The sequence below is a fragment of the Macrotis lagotis genome, chromosome X, assembly GCF_037893015.1.
Source record: "Macrotis lagotis isolate mMagLag1 chromosome X, bilby.v1.9.chrom.fasta, whole genome shotgun sequence".
NCBI classification, from domain to species: domain Eukaryota; kingdom Metazoa; phylum Chordata; class Mammalia; order Peramelemorphia; family Peramelidae; genus Macrotis; species Macrotis lagotis.
Window position 1 is genome coordinate 383,200,700 of NC_133666.1, and position 20,786 is coordinate 383,221,485.

At 32.8% G+C, this 20,786-nt stretch overlaps 1 protein-coding gene across 1 annotated transcript in view; it reads left to right on the top strand.

The window, feature by feature from the left end:
• RELCH (RAB11 binding and LisH domain, coiled-coil and HEAT repeat containing) overlaps window positions 1-20,786 on the top strand; it is a 126,583-nt gene that overhangs the window by 74,505 nt on the left and 31,292 nt on the right. The window contains exons 12-19 of the mRNA XM_074202040.1: window positions 4,580-4,670; window positions 6,704-6,775; window positions 9,108-9,248; window positions 9,423-9,587; window positions 12,037-12,184; window positions 13,922-14,078; window positions 15,528-15,651; window positions 19,758-19,806. Of these exons, the coding sequence (XP_074058141.1) occupies window positions 4,580-4,670; window positions 6,704-6,775; window positions 9,108-9,248; window positions 9,423-9,587; window positions 12,037-12,184; window positions 13,922-14,078; window positions 15,528-15,651; window positions 19,758-19,806 (947 nt within the window). The remainder of the gene's footprint in view (window positions 1-4,579; window positions 4,671-6,703; window positions 6,776-9,107; window positions 9,249-9,422; window positions 9,588-12,036; window positions 12,185-13,921; window positions 14,079-15,527; window positions 15,652-19,757; window positions 19,807-20,786) is intronic.

The following is a 20,786-nucleotide window of genomic DNA, read 5'->3' on the forward strand; positions in this document are numbered from 1 at the left end:
TAAGGCTTGTACCTTAATGAATTTCTTTTACTAATTGTTTAGGAGATTGGAGATGCAGAGAGAGGAGGGAAAATGCAGTGAAGATAAACCTCCTATTGTAGTACCTGCATGAATGACAATCAGTCCTAGATAAAAGATAAAACTTTCAACTGATTGTATAACATTAAGGTTTAAGAGGAAAGAGTCAAAAACCATTCTGAAGATCTAAGCCTGGATATCCTAAGAGATAGGTGGAACTGGCAGTTGAAATGGAGAGGTATGGGAGAGGAGAAAGGTTATAAAAGAAAATAATGTGTTTTTTGTTTTTACATTTCATTTGAAATGCAGATAAGACATCCTGTGTCCAGCAAGCAGCTGATAACATTGTACTAGAGTTAAATACCTAGGTTGGGATTAAAGACTCAGATTCCGCAGTCATCTGCATAGAGGTCATAACTGGGATTTGGGAAAAAGCATTGAGAAGAGGCAGTCAGCATTTGGTCAGCATCTACTGTGTGCCTGATCCTGAGTGCTATGGAGAGGAAGCAGAGGTTTATTTTTTAGACTTTCCTTCAAGATTAGAAATAGAAGTATGTATTAAGGTAGTGTAGTTGATGGGGTGCAGGGTCTGGAGTCAGAAAGATCTGAATTCTAATGCAGCCTCAGATACTTAACTAGCTTTGTGACCCTGGGCAAGTCACTCCTGTTTACCTCAGTTTCTTCATCTGTAAAATGAACCAGAGAATGAAATGATAAGCCATTTCCATATCTTTGTCTGAAAACCTCAAGATGGATCTCAAAGAGTCGATCATGACTGAAAAATGACAGAACAACATGTCAATGTTCTGTCCAATGTAATTCAATTTCCAGTGATAGTCTTAAGAGACTTCAACTTTTTTGGTGTATTTAATCCTACTCTAATGCCTCATGAGTTAAGAGTGACTCTGTTCAAAAACCTTAGCCTTTGTTCACCGGTTATATCCCTTATGCCTAAAAAGTTTGTCTACTAAAGTGGAGGGATTATGATTATTGTCGGTGGAAAGAATGTCCATGTTGATGAAATCTCAGATCTTTTCAACTACTGACATATGAAATGCTTTCTTATTCTTTCCTCACTTATGTTAGTTTTCAGCTTCCTCTTCAACATGATTATCTGTACCAATTTGGGGGGAGGGAGGGAGGGAGAGAGAGAGAGAGAAGAAATATCAGATAAAAAATGAAAGCAAAATAAAGTTGATTAGTTAGTTCTGCTTTATCTCTATTATCTGCTAGCTTTAAACCTTAATTTGCAGGTATGTCCCTTCCTTAATCTTTCTCTTTCTCTGAACACTATTTTTTTTTTTGCAAACTTCAACTCATTTCAATCCAACTCATTCATTTTACTTTTTTTTAGTTTGGGGTTTTTTTTTTTTTTTGCAAGGCAAATGTAGTTAAGTGGCTTGCCCAAGGCCACACAGCTAGGTGATTATTAAGGGGTCTGAGGCTGGATTTGAACTCAGGTACTCCTGACTCCAGGGCCAGTGCTCTCCTAGCTCCCCCTAACTCATTCATTTTAAAATGAAGAAACTAAACCCCAAGAGGGGAAGTGATTTGCTTAAGATAAGACTAGTACTTAGAAATCATGTTTTAAGTTCTCTACTTGAATTAATTAAAGAAAAAGCAGACTGATATTGGTATTATATTTACACATATATGTTACACAGATACATCTTGTGAGTGTGGGTGTGATCAGACATGGGCAAATTTCCCCTTAACCCAACTTCAAAACCCCCTTGCTCTGCTCTCCAAAAGTTTATACTGGGAACACTGAGCTAATAATTAAGGACTAAAAACAGACTCATCTCTAGTAAATACACTTTGATAATCCTTTAAACAAAAAAGAAAAAAATTAAATGATTTTCATTCCTGTTCAGTCACTTTCCACTTCAAAAGAAATAATAATGAAGCATCAAGAAAAAGAGACAGAGGATGCTAAAAATCACTGTTTGAGGATTGTTACAAAATGTTCATTGTCACAATAAATGTGAAACCATCTTGTCAGTGTTCCCTCTCGACTGAGCACTCAGGTCCCATCCCAGTGCCTCCCAGATGGAAGAACCCTGAACCCCTTCTCCATTCTGATCCCTTCTCAGCAGGAGAAATAATCCTATGATGTAGACACCCTAATGTATCCCAAGAATTTCTTGGCTGAACTTTCCCACATATGTTGTCTTCCCCAATTAAAGTAAGAACTACTTGAGCCACATGATAGCCTTTTTCCCTTTGTATCCTTAACATTCACCACAGTGCTTGGCATGTAATATGTACTTAATAAATGCTTTTCCGTTATCTATTTTTATCCATGGACAATTTATTAATAAAACATCAATATTAATAATGTCATAGTAAAAACCTTAAGCTAACAAATTACTTCTAAATGGAGTATATTTGATCATTTTTCCTTGGTATGGAGCAAACAATTAGCAAAAGTTGTTTCATTGTGTTCCTAAAGGCAACGAGTGGCATTATTTCTTGGTCTTCTTACATTATTATAGTATTCAAGAAGAGTCTGAGCCAAATAATGTAAATGTAATTGTACCGTGTGTCTCAACATCTGTTGCCAAAGATAAAGAGAGAAATTCTAAGTAAAACTCAGCTAGCTCCTCTAAAACAAGTCCATATATACTTTGATACTTAACTTTATTATGAAGGTGAGCATAAAGGAGTATGGTGAGATATACATTAAGAAATATGTCTTGTGAAACAGAGTATCACTCAATAGCAGAAAGAAATGTTATGAGATTTTCCATATCCTAATCCACAGTTCTCCAGACTATTCTAAAAACAATGCACTAGACCAGAGAATAATCAGGAAATTTTTTTTAAAATCACATTGATCACACTTTCCAGATAAAGTCAGCAAAGGGGGTCTGGCCAGGAGTGTACCTTACAAAGCATTTCAGCAAGGGGGCAGTTATGTACCCATGCAAGAAGAAGTCCCAGAAACAGCAAAAAAAGTCTAAATTTGTGTAGGGTACAAGAATGGGTGCCAACTAGGAGCTTTATCATTTACTATCCAAGTCCAGGTCATAAATCCAGGAAGATTATGAAGGGACCCTGTACTTAGGAGTGACCTTCTAGAAGTGAATCTTTGGTTGTGTACAAAGAAGTGGTGCAGAAGACATAATGAGACTTGTTGGAGTTTGGTTGTTTTGGTTTTTTTTTGACATTGTCAATTTTGCTTTGTAAGTTTGCTGTGTTTGATTATACAAGTTTATAGCAAGGGTTTTGTTTTTCTCAATTGAGGGTGGGAAAAAGGATGGGCTTAAGAGCAAAAGAAGGTGAGTGTTTTGCTAATTTAAAAAAAAGAGAATATGGGCTTGTTTCAAGAAACAAAAGAGATCAAAGAATTTTAGACTCTTCTAAAGCTTCTTGTCTTTATTTCACGACTGTTTTCTTCTTGGAGACATTAGGTATTGTACACTAAACAAATGCTAAACAGTATCACAAAAAGTTGATTATGACAACAAGAGCTCACATTTATAGCACTTTCAGGTTTAAAAAAGTTTTTTCAAAAATCATCTCATTTGATCGTCACCACATTAATATAAGTATTAAATACTCTCCCTTTTTTACAGGTTAGAAAATAGGTTTCAAGAAGTTAAGCAACTTTTATTTTCTTCCACAAATCCTATAATCCAATGTCATTGACTCCTTTGTATATAATAAATAGCTCAGTCACCCTTATCTAAATATTTTCACCTGTCTTCCACCTGGAATTCTCTATCCTCATCTCCTGACTTTCGCTGGATTCCTTCAAATCCCAGCAAAACTCCCAACTTCTATAAGAAGTTTTTCCTGACCTCTTCTTAATGATAGTACCCTCCCTTTGGTGATTTTCTCCAAATTATCTTGAAAATATCTTGTGTATAAGTAAATGTTGTCTCCCCCATTACATTATGAACTCCTTCAGAACAAAGACTTCCTTTTTGTTTGAGTTTTGTTTGTTTTGTCTTTTATCCATCTTTGTATTCTCAGTGCTTAGCATAGTGTCTGCCACTATGCTAAGTTAGTAAATCTAGTTGACTGACTGACTAATTGGAAAAACAAATATTGTATTTCAATAAGACTACAAATGACTTTTCATAGTGGATACAGAAGCACTGGGCATTTCATATAACCACAGGATCTTAAATTGGAAGCTTAATCTCAACCAAATTTTTACTCTATAAGAGGTCCTTCTCCAACCTTTCTGGTCATTCAGTCCTTGAATTGTTCCAGTGACAGTAGCTCACTACCTCTTTGAGTTAACCTGTTCCATTATTAGACTTTTCTCTTAAAAACTTTTTTTTTTTAGGTTTTTGCAAGGCAAATGGGGTTAAGTGGCTTGCCCAAGGCCACACAGCTAGGTAATTATTAAGTGTCTGAGACCAGATTTGAACCCAGGTACTCCTGACTCCAAGGCCAGTGCTTTATCCACTACGCCACCTAGCCACTCCTAAAAACTTATTTCTTAAATTGAAATAAAATCTGTGTCTTCATAATTTTCATCTTTCTGTTCTAGTTCTGTTTAATAGAGTCAATGTAGAAGTTCACAGATTTTCATCTTTTCTGTTTTCAGACAGATGATACTTACTGGTTGTGTAGCATTTGCTCGTCATGTTGGACCAACACGTGTAGAAGCAGAGCTTTTGCCGCAGTGTTGGGAACAGGTAATTAATTACCTATGTTGGGATTTTGTTTATTATTATATTTCTTTTATCACTTAAATGAGGTTTAGTAATTATATGCCTTTTACCACAGAATTTTTTGGCTTTTCAGGAAGTCCATTTATAAGATATACTAATATCATGGAAATTGAACACTAAAACATTTTTTTTAATATGAGGAGATTTGCATGTATAAAAAATTATGTTGATTTACGTGTTAGTCTGAATGATGATATTATGATGCAGAGTAGATAAGGCCATATCTTATAGGTATATAAAAAAAGAAAAGTGGAATAAATTAGTAATAATAAGTCCTGTTATGTAGAATTTTATATTTATAATTAAATCTCCTTTTACTAATTTTGAAGTAGTACATTTAATCTCAAAGTGAAGTCTGATTTCAGATACTTACTGGAACTCAAACTCGTTGCATTTTTAGCCTTGATAACTACTATGATGGCTATATAATATAGCTTGGTTCATCATAGTAATGTTTCTTTCTCACCATATTCATCTCTTCAAGAAAGTTTTGCCTTATATTTTTAAAATTGCAAAATTAATCATCATATACAAAATACCAAGTACTTTTCTCATTTCAAAATAATTAGCATTAATACGTTGTACTCAAATCAATTAACCATCAACTGACAAAAAAATGCATTTTCTTTTTTTCCCTTTCCCAACTCCATGAGCAGTTTTGCTATCTTTGACTTTTTTTCCCTTTGTAGATAGATAGGTAAGTAGAGTAATAGAATAAATTGGTAGTCCTTATGGATACAATCCTGGTTCTATTGATCTTGCTTTATATAATTTTCTGGTCTGAAGAAAATCTAATAACCATTGACTTCTTTTAATTCTTAAACTTTAGCCATATTTTCTGACATTATTCACCATACTTCTCTATGTCCACCTTTTTTATCATCACGTGTCATTTTACATGTTGGCTTTGTTTAGAGGATCATATTTAGTTTCTAATTGAATTTTGTTACTCCTTCATCTTCTGCCTTTAAACTTTATTTCTTTACTTAAGTTCATCTATAAGATGAGATAAACAATTATCACTTGAAATTATTTGACTTGTTGACTTTAGGCATACAGTGAATCCAATGCTACCAACTTTGTTACTTTCCAAAGAGAGCCTATGAATCATGTTTCCATTTAACTGCAATTTTTTATGTCCTTTGGGTTTCTTTTATGGAGTGTGAAATTTGAGGTGATTGATTGCTTCCAGTAATGTGAAAACTTACTAGATAAGGATCTCATATTGAGAGTACTCATAGCTAAATTAATCTTTATAGAGAGTCTAAAAATTCATTCTTTATACTTACCCTCTTTTTTCTCACTCTTGACAGTAGAAGCAAAGACAATACTTATATTTTTCTTAGTTTTTTGAGTTTCTAAGGCCAAAAATTTTTCATCTTGCAGTATGTCTGTTAGTAATAAACCTTTCCTTATTTAGTTAGATCTTTTGATAGCAGACACAGTCTAATCCTCTAAGAAAAACAAAAAAATAAAAACTCCTAAACAAATAATCTTCAAATTCTAAGTATTTCCTGTATTATTTAATAACATCACTTTCTTTTTATGGACAATACTGTATTTCTCTCTGAAACCCTTAATCTCTAATATCAAATAATCCAAGCTTCTTTCTAGTTCCTAAATCCCATGATTGTATGAGATGTCACCATAATTTCCTCTTGGATACAATCTCTTTCATAAATTTAGAAGAAATTAGTTCTTCTTCCCAAGACCACCTCACAGGTTCATAATCTAGCAATCAGAAAGTATTAGTCCATTCAAGAGTGATGAATACAGATTTCAGTAGGAATCATTTGTAAAAATAACCAGCATACAAAAGAAGCTCAATTACCTATTTATTTTATCTCATAAAACATTATATGTGAATTCTGTACAGCATAATAATTTAAAATTAGACTCAGAAATATATCAAAAACTTCACTTAACATGGATAACTAAAAGACTTTCAGTGAAGGTTAATCACTCATTGTTTCTTCCCTTTTATTTTATTGCTTTAGATTAATCACAAATACCCAGAGAGACGACTTCTGGTAGCTGAATCCTGTGGAGCCCTAGCACCTTACCTTCCTGTAAGAATTGTCATTTTTTTAAAATAATTCTCTGTGCTTGGTTAATTAGGAAACCTCCTTTGATATCACCATAAAGTGCAAGTATTTTTAATACAAAATTTCTTGTGGATTCTGGTCCTGATTTCTTTAGAGCTTGCTGCTTTAGGAAAAGAAAAACTGGAGCCAGAGAAGAAAGGCCCATATGGCAACAACACCAAGAGCCATAATCTAAGAAGCTTCATTACTGAGTCACAAAAGTAGACTGATAGGTTTTTGCAAAACTTTCATCAAGGACCAAATCACAGAAGGTAGCAATGCTAGGTCAATCTAGAAGTTCAGTTAATTAAAATCTCCAATAATTCTGGATTGTTTTATGCCATTATTTAATATTAGAAAAAATTCTATCCATTAAAAATATTAACTTTACAACCCTGGACATGTCTTGCCTATTACTTAACTGCCTTAACTGTAGGGAGTATCCATGCCTCATTCCCTACTTCAGTAAACTCATAGTTCTGTACCTCAACAAATTAGCAATAATATTTGATAGTGCATAGAATAAAGTTATATTGGTGATTCCTTCCTTGAGATGCTCTGATTGTACAAAATACACATCTTAAAAAACATTATTTCTTAAATTTTTGTTTTAAAATAGTAGTTATTATAAGATATTTCTATATTGTTAGAATCATTATCTGGTAAAAGAAATAAACCTAGCTTATCAAAATGCATTCTGATTTCTGGCTGCCAGAATGTAGAGGAATATCTGTATTCTAGTAAGGAGCATCTTAGTTTTTATACTTATTCTCCCATTATGTCTATGAAGAACAGGGTCTTATGTGTAAATGAGACATGATTCCATTAGTATAAGGAATTCTCAGTAAGGAAACTCTATCTGCTGCATCTTAATCCTTTTTCAAAAAATAATTTTTTTCTATTAGCTGAATTTTTTTTTTCTTAAAAAATGTATTTATCTCCTCTTTCTCTACCCAAGAACAACAAAATTTAAGCAAATTTTCATAGTCAAGCAAAGCAACTTCCTAAGCTATCCATGTCCAAAAATATGTGTTATTCTGAACCCTGAGTCTATTGCTTCTCTCTCTGGAGGTACACATTATAGGTTCTCTGGAATCTGCTGATCAAAGTTCTTAGGTGTTTCAAGAATTTTCATATAAACAATTTGCTTTAGAACATGTGTGTCAAACCCACAGCCTACATATGACCCTCAAAGCCCATTCATGCATTTGAAAACATGTGCCAACATTACAGCATCACAGACCAGCAACTGCATTTCAATATATTTGCTTCTCGGTTCTCAATTGACATTAACATATTGCCTGCAAACTTGAAAATAGAATGTCTAGAGTTGCAGTCAGATAAGCAATTTAACAATTTATTCAAGTGTCTGGATTGGTCTTTTATAAGTTGTACTAGTCTAAAGGAGAAAAAAAAAATCGATATTTCATGAATATGCCCTGTTTACGATATCTTTTGGGGAGTAAAAAATCGAACAAAAATTTAAGATGAACATCTTGAAAATATTCTTCACATTGCTACAATCTCTGGCAAAACAGACATAGATGTACTAGTATTGAAAAACCAGGTTCAATGTTCACGTTTAAAATGGCCTGTTTTTATTTTTTGTTTAAAAAGTAAATGTTTTATTATTATGTTAATTTTATTATATTTTATAGTATTATACATGTTGGTAATATGGGTTACATTGTAGTTATAAAGAAATATTAAATTTTATATGTGGTTCTTGAAAAGTTGGGAGATACAGCCCAGAAAAGCAAAAAGTTTGTACAGCCATACTTTAGAGGTAAAACTTGAGTCTAGACTCTCCTGACTCCTAACTCAGATTTCTCTGTGTTTGGCCATACCGTAGCATTATCTTCCGATCATATTTTTTAATCATTATTTTATTTTCTATTTTGTCTGAAACAAGAAGTCTTTCCTGTTTATTTGCATACCTGAGACAACAGAAGGCTTTCTTTCAGCCTTTTTTTTTTCCTAAGATGCTCAGTCATATTTTCACTTGTCATTGACATATTAATAGTAACAGGATTCTAAAGCTATTACTGACCACTTACAGCAGTGAGTTTTCATTTTCCTTTCCTCTAATAATTTTGTTTATTGCTGTGTTACGGTAGTATTGGAAAGTTATGAAAACAGGCCACCTACTCTACCACATTTAGAAAATATGGTGGTTGTGCAAAATATTTATCTATATGTCTACAGTGATGTTTTTCAAGGTAAGAAAAAACTTTAGGCAATCAAGTCAGAGTTCATAGTTCTCTGAATGTGTACAGTTGCACAAAAGTGTAAAGAATATGCTTATTTTGATTTTCAGAAAGAGATTCGTAGTTCCCTGGTTCTCTCCATGCTACAGCAGATGCTAATGGAAGATAAAACAGATTTGGTACGAGAAGCTGTAATTAAAAGTCTTGGTATTATTATGGGATACATTGATGATCCAGACAAATACCAACAGGTATACTTTTTGGTTGAAAATTATTTTCTTTGGTCATTATGATAGTATTTGTCCAAATTTCAGATAAAGACTTTATGAAATGTTTAATTTAATCTTTATTTCTTATTGATATAAGATATAACTATTACTTTATTTCTTCTGCTATCAAACTTTTCGCCCATCTGCTTTTGACAGGGTTTTGAACTTCTGCTCTCAGCCTTGGGTGATCCCTCAGAAAGAGTTGTTAATGCAACACATCAAGTATTTTTACCTGCCTATGCTGCTTGGACAACAGAGCTTGGAAATTTGCAGTCTCATCTTATTCCTACACTATTAAATAAGATTGAAAAACTTCTCAGGGTAGGTGTTCCCTTTGCTTAACTTTTTTTTTTTTTTTTTGTGAGGCAATCATGGTTAATTGACTTGTCCAGGATCACACAACTAGTAGATGTTAAGTGTCTAATACAGGATATGAACTCAACCTCCTGCCTGACTCCAGGATCAATGCCATTGCTTAATTTTTTATGGAGGCTTAATTAGAAGAATGGAATGTATCAATTAGTAGACTTAACAATAAACTGTAGGTTAATTGCTAGTTAATATTTCAATTATAGACTTTGATCCCAGAGATACCTTAGGAAAGACTACTACATTAAGACAAAAAAGATCATTGAAAAACAACCATCTGTCTAGCATAAACATACATTCAACTCTCCTCAGTAAACTGACTGACCCAGTGCTCTTCTCATTTCTTCTTTAACAATTCACTTTCCAAATAAGTTTTGTATCACTTCTTAACTATATCTTAGGGTTTTTTTACTAGAATGGAAGGTTATTCTTGGACATTGTGAAATGATCCATTTCTACAACTTTCTAGTTGCTTAATTAAGATACTGTACCTTTTACTACACTAGATTACTATTTTAGTGCAGTATTTTTCCCCTCACTTTTAGAACATTTTTTCCTCTCAATAGTTCAGAGAGCTAGATCAACTATTATTAGACTGCTATAGACTATATCATTCCCATCCAGAGGAAGAAAAACAAAACAGAACACAAGCAAAAAACTCCAACCCTTCAGAATCTGAGAACACTTTATGAAAATTATCTCTTATGTATCTCTTTCCCTTAATCCTAATTCCTCATACCAAAATTTACTAATCTGTAAACATGTTTATCTATCTATCTATCTCTATATATATATATATGTATGTATTTGTGTGTGTATGTGTACATATATATGTATATATATATTTGTGTATGCATATATAGATATATGGATATATATATAATGCTAATCTGTTGAGGGGAGGGAAGGGGAGTGGGAAGGGAAGGTAGAAGGAAATTTTGTAACTTAAAAATATACGTGTGCATATTGATGAAAATAAATAAATTATTTTTAAATGAGTTCCTTTAAATTTAAAAGGTTTTATTAGTAAGCATTGCCCTATTCCCATTATTTCTAGGCTAGAGGTTCGGTTCTCTCCCACATCCATAAAGAATAATTCTTCTCTTTTCCTCCTTAACATCTTACTGAACTCAAGGATAAGTTAGTCCTATCTTAGATTAAGAAAAATGTTAAGTGAGATTGGGGGAGAAATTGTTAAATTCAAAAAACAATTTTTAAAAAAAGGAAAATGTTGCCATCTTTCCCATAGCTCATATGTATAGAATGATTTAAACTTTCCTTGCAACAATCCTTGTTAAAATAGATAATGGAATATTATTAATTCTATTTTCCACTGAAAAATCTGGGGATCAGCTGGTTATGATAGCTATGTAACTTTAGGCATCTCTCTGACCAATGTTAGTGACTTGAACTGGGATTAAAAATCAGGTCTTCTAATTCCAAGTCCATTGTTCTCTCCACTGTGCCATGTTGTAGAGTTAGACAGGGGAAATTACATTGAATACTTATTTAAAATGTAGAATGTAGGTTTTTTAAAATGTTTGTTGAAACATATGTAAATAGGATTTCTGGAAGGTTCTTTTTATTGAATATTGTGTGTCTTTGGATAATTGGAGCTAACCATACCTAGACTCTTGCTTTCAAAATTATACTATTTAGAAGTGATTATCTTGCTTTCCAAAAATGTTACTTTTTTAAAAAATAAAAGTTAAATTGGTATAAAGTACATTCTTTTAAAAAGTCCTTAGAAACTTTAGAATATTTTTATTTTTGTCTCATACTACAGGATGATTTCATATTCAATTTTTGTCTCTGGAAATCTAATTTACTACATTCAGGAAATTAGGATGTCATCTTTTCTTAACTTATTCTTACTTGTATATTCATAGAACAGTTATAAGCTTTTATACTTAAACCTTTATTTTTTCTAATAGTTGTCAACAGCTTCTTTCATGTTCAGTGATTCTGTTTTCAGGCTCATATCTCCTTATATGACACAGCTACTTTTTCCTCTATTTTTTTCTGTTCTCTATGGTTCTTCCTCTTAAATTTATGTCAGCAAATGGATAGGTCATCAATAGAAAAAGCAAGCTATTTTACTTAAAGTTTAGCAGTTACAAGTTATTTCTTTAACTTGCCTCATATTCTGTTGCCTAAATTGTGGAATTTCAAAAGATGAGAGCCCTAAAAAGTTCCTTCAAGATATTAAAACCCCTACTGGATACTGTTTCTCTTAGCAAAGTTTTATTGCCTTTATAAATACTTCATGCTTTGACACATGTCTGGAAATAGATGAAAGTTCCAAGGGTTATTTTCTTTTGAAAACAATAATGTAGATTTGTTAATATGTTCTGTTCGTAAGGTAATTTTGAAGACTAAAATTAGCTTCCTTGTGTTTCAGGAAGGAGAGCATGGACTGGATGAACATAAGCTTCATATGTATCTTTCTGCCTTGCAGTCCTTGATTCCTTCACTGTTCTCATTGGTTCTACAGAATGCACCTTTTTCAAGCAAAGCCAAGCTTCATGGCGAAGTGCCACAGATAGAGGGTATTGAACTTAACTGAATTTTGGGAGGAAGATTGATATTATTTTGAAGTTAAAAATATCTCAAATAATTATTGTTTAAATATTCCAAAAATTAGAATAGTTTACAAATTCTTTTTTTTTTAGTGTACCCACATGTTGTTGTGGTGACCATAATTTCTGTGACATATAAAGTTTATGACTTCACTATATATAGATAAGCCTCTACTTTATGCTTTTTTAATGTATTTTTTCTTGAAGTCATTATTGCACCACTAAATCAGACTTGTTTTTCCATTTGCACCGTAAGTTCCCTTCCATTAGTATATGTGAGCCTAAAAAAATTCAGTTGATTTCTCTTGGTGCCAGCTTAAGAGGCTTAGTAAATTTCTTCTTTCTCTCTTCTTCCCCAGCCTATCTCTTCTTATTTTCTGTAAAGGATGGAAAAAAATTGTTATTAACTATGTCATACTATATGACTTGAGTAGGTATAAGTTGATTCAGCTATAGATTGGTCAGAGGAGTTTCCAGAGGTTTCCCTCCAGCTTCTCAACCCAAAAAGTAATATAGTTTAGTTGAAACACACCTAAAAACTTCAAAATATTTCATCAGTATGTATACTTCCTTTAGAGATGCAGGTCCTAATTCATGTTTAGTAAAGAGTTTCATATATTTCTTTGTCTCCAAATGTAACTATTCTCTGAACCTCTGAACCTCCTGAAGTCTTTCCATTTTGGTCAAGAACCTTTCTAAGTTTGTATTCAGCTGACACCATCCAGGCTAACCTCCATGTCATTTTTTTTTTAAATGCAGTGGAGTGAAATTTTAGTCAGAGGTTAAAAAGTATAGGAAATGAAAGTAGAGCCTTTAGAACTTTCCACTAACATACAAAGGGAACTCTGGATCACTCAGAGACTGTCATGTGGAATTGGCAACTCCTCTGAACTTCTTCTTTGATTGGAGATCTGTGCTGGAGCTACAGCAGTGTAGGGTCACTCTTCCCAAATGAGTACACAGATTCATTCACACTTTATCCCTCAAATCTCTTGCTGAATGGATATGTGAGAGATAGGTAAGAAGATTCCTTTTCTCATCTCTCTCCAAAAGACAGGTGATGTGGTTGGTTTTTTGTTGGGTTTGGGTTTGGGTTTTTTTTTTTTAAGTAAAATCTACTTTTTCATGACAATATATTAGAGAAGAACAAAAGTTGCAGTTGACTGTTCATATACTCCCATTTTTAATGCATCAAAATAAATGCATTAAAATCTCTTTTAATATATAAATTTCTTTCATTCAACAAATATTTGTAGTTAGTAAAGACGAAGACTACCTTTGCTCTTAGATTTACTTTGGTTAAGTACTGATAACATCAAATGTCAGTAAATTTGATACTATTTATACAATCATAAAACAATCACCTAAGGAACATTTTCCTAAAAGGTAATTTTCATATAATACTAAATTTAATTTGTTGTTCAAACTTCGCACCTACTATTTAGTGTAGTTCCCTCATTCCAATGTAGACTAACCATAATATATGTTATCCATTTGGGTAAGATTCATTTAATAAATAGGTGTGTGTGTGTGTATTCAGAAATTTCCTTTTTAATTTTTAATATTTGTGCTCACTATTTGGAGTCTAGCATTGAAGAAAGTTAATGGAAGTGCCCCCCCCTTAGAAAAGAATCAGATCTTATCCTCAGAGTTAATACTCATTTCCTTCTTTTTCATTTGATTTTGTTTTACTTTTTTCATTTCCAGTAACCAGGTTCCCTCGACCTGTGTCACCTCTTCAGGATGTAGCCACCATCATTGGAAGTCGTGAACAATTAGCTGTGCTGCTACAACTTTATGACTATCAGCTGGAGCATGAGGGTACAACAGGCTGGGAGAGCTTACTCTGGGTGGTGAACCAGCTGTAAGTTTGCCTTTTTCCACTTCTATATAACTTTATCCAGCAGTTTCAATATATTCTCCCTGTTGTCTCACACTCCATCTCCCTAATAAAATTCATCTCAGAAAGTGATTCATTTCCCCTCCCTCAGGCTAAAGAAGTAAAATGACTAAATTGTCAGAAGTATCATAGATAATCCTAAACTAAAGAAAAACCTAAAAGTCACTAACTAGATATCACCTACTCAGGTGACTTTATTTTTGACAAACCAGTGAACAATTTTTAAGCGAACTGTCACTTTGTTTCACACATACTCACAATTAGGATTCTCAGGACCCTCAGCTACATTCATCACTAATCAAAAGACCTCCATGTTTACTCTAGACTACAGTAAATTTTCTTTTCTTTTTTAAAAATCTTAAATTATTTCAGGCTGTGAAAAACAACTAAACAAAAGGGGTTGATTTAAAAGTTAACATTTTTACCCATTAAAGCATGCCCTTTCAAATAGTGTTTGTTTGGGGGGCAGCTAAGTGGTGCAGTGAATAGAGTACTGGCCCTGGAGTCAGAAGGACCTGAGTTCATATTTGGCCTCGGACACTTAATAATTACCTAGCTGCGCAACCTTGGGCAAGTTACTTAACCCCATTGCCTTGCAAAAAAAAAAAAGAATGCTACCCTCCTTAGGACAGACTGAGGAAGTATACAGAAATTAGAAACCAAATAGTGTTTGTTAATTTCTTGAAAACACAGTATAAGATTAGTGACACAAGACTACAGGGGCAGTTAGTATTAGAACCAATGCCCTGATTGACCAATCAACTGAATATTGATGTGAAAGACTGTTGTTGCTTTCTATTGGAATTTATGATGGATTCATAATATTACTTCAAAATGATGTTAGTTATCTTAAGTGGGGATGCCTCTGTTCATTTATGGATGTCTTGTCTTTTATTTATGAAGATGTTATATTACCATGCCTGTAGGCATTCTGTTTTTCTAGTAGTGCTTATATGTGAACCAAACCTACAATCCAGAACTCTTTAGTGGGCTACTAAATTTATAGATAGGTGAGTCTGTGGGTGGCATAAGAGTACCATCTATTAAGATAGATCATACAAGAGGCTCAGGAATGGTTAGGCATGAATAAGTTACAATCTTCATCAGTGAAGGGAATACCAAACATTGCTGAAATTATAGATCCATTTGGGTATTTGAGTCATGATTTTATATTAACTTGCAGACTTTTTAATGGTTTTATACAAAAATTATTTCAATTATTTTAAATGGTCTAGGACCCTACTAGGCCACTTTTCCCTTTCATTGTTCTATCAGAAGTAAAATTGAGGAGAGGTGGGACAAAATTGTACAGGCACTGGTTATTGGGTACAATATTTCATCTCAAATTATAACAAAGAAACAGAGTGGTTTATAATACATGTTTGTTTTTTTCCTTTTCTTTTCCACATTCAGGTTACCACAACTCATAGAAATAGTTGGTAAAATCAATGTTGCTTCAACTGCCTGTGTCCATGAATTTTCCAGATTTTTCTGGCGCCTCTGCCGGACATTTGGGAAAATATTTACAAACACTAAGGTGATAACATACTTTCTATGAATTCTAGCTGCAGAGAAGTAGATGATCCCTTTACTAGATTTCTCTGTTAATGTATCATTTATTTTTATAGAAAAATAAAATGCTTTATATATTTACTCTAAAATGATTTAGCTTTCAATCTCAATTTATATTCCAGATGTAGGAATAATACTTATCACAGTGGGACCCTGAAAAATTTCCCAGGTATTGGAGTGTCCAAACTAAAGTACCCAGACACAGAATTTTTGAGGTGATACTTGTGCAATACCCTTAATGTACCAAAAAGAAGTTAATACAGAAACTGTTTACCAAGAATTCCATGGTTGCACCTAGTTGTGATAGTGCACCATGATAACCTTAAACAGAAACCCTTCATATAATAGGGTCTAACGTTTGGTCTCAGAAGGGACAAATATTGTTATCTATGTTAACTTAATATCACAAACTAGTTTTATTGTCACTGCTTCTTACCAAGCAAGATTTTTTTAGATATTAAAATTGAGTTTTCTTAGCTCCCAAGTCCTAATTTAATATAAATAAATACATTTATCTTACAGTACTTTTAAAGAAATGTTTTGAATTAACCAATTAAGGCTTTAAATAGACTCAGATAAAGAGGAAATGTGGTCTAATGCTGATAGAAAAATTGACCCTAGATCAGAAATCTCTCATGTATTTGGCTGGTATCTGACCAAATCATTTCACCTCTCAGTGCCACAGGTAGCTTCTCAGACTCTTAAGTTACAGAGTAAATGACCATATGCATGTATATATATATATATAGAGAGAATTTGTTTCTTGAGAGTTCCCTTATGCCAATAGTTTCATAAGTCTGATCCAAAAAGAAATATAGAATTAAATCAAACTAGAATTTACATATTGAAAGTAATAAACATTAAGTGATAAGTTTCATTCTAAAATTCAGAGTAATTCTTACTATTAAACAGACTTTAAGGAAAGCATTGTAGTATAGTAGAGTCATTTAATTGTTGAGTTATTTCATCCATAAAAATCTTTTTTAAACCCTTAAGATTCTATGATTGATTTTTTTATAATTGTCTAGATTTGGATTATTAAAACCATATGATCCATCTTTCTACCCAGATGATGAATCATACTTAAATTGTCCTAGACAAATGAACAATTTTTTAGATTGTCTGAAGGAGTTTCCACAAGCTAATCATTTTTAACAACTTTCATCAAATTCTTGATATTCAGGATTTAATTGGGGGAATTTGAATCAGTTAGATTGTTCAGCCACCCTTCTTCAACTAGTGTCATCCCTAATGCCATCTAATCTTGTTCCAACTCTGATTGCCAGAAGTACCTGAGCCCCTATTTTTATCTCCATAACCTCCCAGACACTTTAATTCATCACCCATCCCAGAAGCCAATCTTCTTGTCTCATAATTGTGACTCCAGATTATGTCTCTTACACTGGCTTCAGGCATGTTGCTGACCTACTTGACCAACTTGAAGTAGTTATGCTACTCTAGCTGGCATAAGAAAATAAGGTGGTTAGAAAAGGTTCTTTTGAGGGATTTTATTTTTTTTTACCTCCTCAGAATGGAATTAAAGTTCCTTGAGGAATTAGAATACCATTCAGCTATACTTTGTTCTTTCATTTCTTTCCTTTCTATCTACCCATTCTAACCTAAAACTCTCAGAATACTGCCTAATTAGAGTTTTCTATTTTTTTCTTAATTCTGGTTTCATTGAAGAATTCTTCAAAGTACTGCTAGTCTTTCTAGTTGTCTCTTGTTTTTGTGATCATTTGCTACTCTCATTTTCAATTTTGAGAGTGTTTTGTTCCTCTTAAGATGCCTTCTCTTCTGTTTGTGCTGTTATGCCTGGCATTTTCAAGACCTTTCTGAAGACTTCTACATAACATGTAGCCTTATTTTGCTTGTCATTCCCTTCTAGCACTCTTAGCGTTCTTTTAAAAATTCTGAAACAATGTGCTTATTTTCTTAGAATATATCCCATGCTTAACCACTCTTTTCTTTGTTAAAATTATATCCATTTTCACAGTTCTTCCTTGCTTCTTCTGTGAAATCATGAAATGTAATTGATTAGAACATTTATTTTAATTCAATTCTTAGTTGAATAAGTGCCAGAAACCTAGCCAAAACCAGCACAGTGTTTTCTATACACTAAGTACTTAATAAATATTGATTGAAATATAGTTTATTTGAAATATCTCATCACTGTGCCATTTTTTTATTTTCATGTTAGGTCAGCACTATAAATACTTTTCACCTTCCTAAACACTGTAAAATAGTCCCAAATTACAATAACTTCCCCCCTTTTTTTTCCTAAAAAAAAACCCTAAATTTTCTCCATAAATTGCAATTCTGTATTATATTTTAGTTATATTTTGAAAGTAAATAATATTTTAACTTGTTTATTTAGAGACAAGATTTACAAAATATTTTCATCACAAAACTATTAACTAGGAGCAGCTAGGTGGCACAGTGGATAGAGCACTGGCCCTGGAATCAGGAGGACCTGAGTTCAAATGTGGCCTCAGACACTTAATAATTACCTAGCTGTGTGACCTTAGGCAAGTCACTTAACCCCATTGCCTTTCCCCCCCCAAAAAAAAATTCCTATTAACTAGGCAATTACTGAAGTGAGAGCTTAAGCCTATGATCACAAAACTACAAAATATTAGTTATAAATTACTTTCAAAAACCAAATTTACTATATTAATTCTTTAAAAAAAAGCCATGACTGCCTAGATAACCTGTATAGATAATTTTTCACATTTATAATATTTAATGTTCTAAAAGGAAAAATAAGAATTTCCAGAAAGTATTGCTATTAATCTTATTTATTAAACTACATCAGAATTTCCATAAATTTTTGGACTTTAAATAAATACATTAACAAATCCTAGCTGAATATGGTTGTTCCTTTTCAATATAAATGAAATCAACTCAAATAATTTGTTACTTTCACTTCATGACTAGTCAAAAAAATCAAATTATTGGAATCTGTAGTTTCTTGAAAAGCTTAAGGCTTTAGTCTTCCTCTTTATTGAGAAGCTGGTCTAATTTCAGCTAATTTTATCCCTATGTAAACAATAGTGTGCTTTTATGCAAGATCAGTTTAGCTAGTTTTATATAAAGGGTTGTAGCAAGTGTACAAATGCTAAGGAAATTTAGTCACATCATGCACACTACTGGTTGACAATGATTATGGTATTTAAGCATCTATACACGAAATCATTTATAACTCAGGGAAGTAAGTGAGAATCCTCTTGTCAAAGAAGACTAAAAATAAAATACATAGGATTAGTATAGTATGAACTGGCTGGTTTAGAGCCAATATGATGTTAAGGAAAGGAAGAAGGAGGGGCAGCTAGGTGGTGCAGTGGATAGAGCACCAGCCCTGGAGTCAGGAGTACCTGAATTCAAATCCAGCCTCAGACACTTAATAATTACCTAGCGGTGTGGCCTTGGGCAAGCCACTTAACTCTATTGCCTTGCAAAAAGAACCCTAAAAACAAACCAAACAAACAAAAAGGAAAGGGTCTTGTCTTAAGCTCTGTCTAGATTCTGTCACTAATTAGCAGCATGAAATAGAATGTCATTTGCTCCTTTGGTTAGTTTATTCTAATGTAAAAGAGGGGAAGTGATCTTTAAAACCACTTCTAATTTTAATATATTTTGACTAAATATTTACATCATATTAAAACATTTTCTTTAATTCTCTATCAAAGATGAATTATTTATTGAATCATTTAAAATTTGTAGAAAATTGTTATTAAAACCTTTGTTAGGGCAAAGAGATAAGTGGCAATCTTTAAGTTTTTGTAGTAAATTTATTAAGAAATTTTATGTTTTTTCTATTTTAAAGGAACAAATCAAATGGAATTCAGTATCAGAAATCTGATTTCTTTGGTCATTTCATAACTAAAGCATGTAAATTCCTGTTTTCTATATTTTTTTAAGATTTTTTTTTCCAGTTTTTCCATGCCTCTAAATTTATAAATAATGTAAATTTATGATCAGTAATTTGAACTGTTTTATATAAACACAAAATAAGATTTATATTTTCATAAAATTAAATTTGACATTTGGGTGAATCTTTTTTAAACTTAGGTAAAACCTCAATTCCAGGAGATTCTAAGATTGTCTGAAGAAAATGTTGGTGAGTTCAACTTTTTCAAATATTGATGTTAATGTCTTTTTGAATGTAGTGATTAAATATTAAACATAGCTTACTAATGGGAAAAAAGTATTCTTTTTCACAATTCTTTGTTAGTTCCATCTATTAATCCTATGAATTGGGACCATAAAGAGACATTTTAGGATTGAGGGGATATAGGGGAAGGAATAAAAAAAGTATTTAGGTGTTCGCATGCATAATTCAGAAGGAAAAATTCAGGATTATCTAAAAGGTTCCCTCGTTATAGGAGTAGAAAATAGAAAAAGACCTGCTATAGTATGGATGAAGAGAATGAAAGAGAAAGAAAATCAGATGGGTGCAGAGAAAAAAGTCGGGGGGGGGGGAATACCAGGTGGATTGGCTTTGGATCATTTCATCTTAACACGTATTTTTTTTCAAAATCTAAGCTAATAAAATCTCATACCCACTTTACCTGAATTATATGAACAAAGTTGTGCTACTGGTTCATCTTGATGGAGAAGATCATCTCCAAACGAGAAAACATTCCCTGCGAATTTGACTTTAGAGCACTTTAGATTGTTATTAAAAGGAAATTTATTTAATTACCATATTTGGTCTAATCTGTTTTTCTCTCTCCTTGTCTATTTTGGTAATCATGAGCCACAAATAGGACTGGGGGCGGGGGGGTGGAGAGAAGTACATGTAGATGAGTTCTACAAACACTTTTAAGTACTCTCAGTGCATCTCATATGAAGTTATAAGATATAATTCCTGCCATTATGGAGCTACATTGTTAGGGGAATATAGCATACAAATAACTGTAGTGCAGAAATATGCCTATGGGATTTCATGGGCAGTTGGGGACAGGAGTCTGGAGCTCAGGTTAGAAGTTGGGACTAAAATTATTGATTTGGAATTTGTTGATTTAGCTGAAGCAAGCTATGGTAGTAAATAGAATTTAGATTATCCGTCATTTTTCCTATCTCTTCCTTCCACCTCCT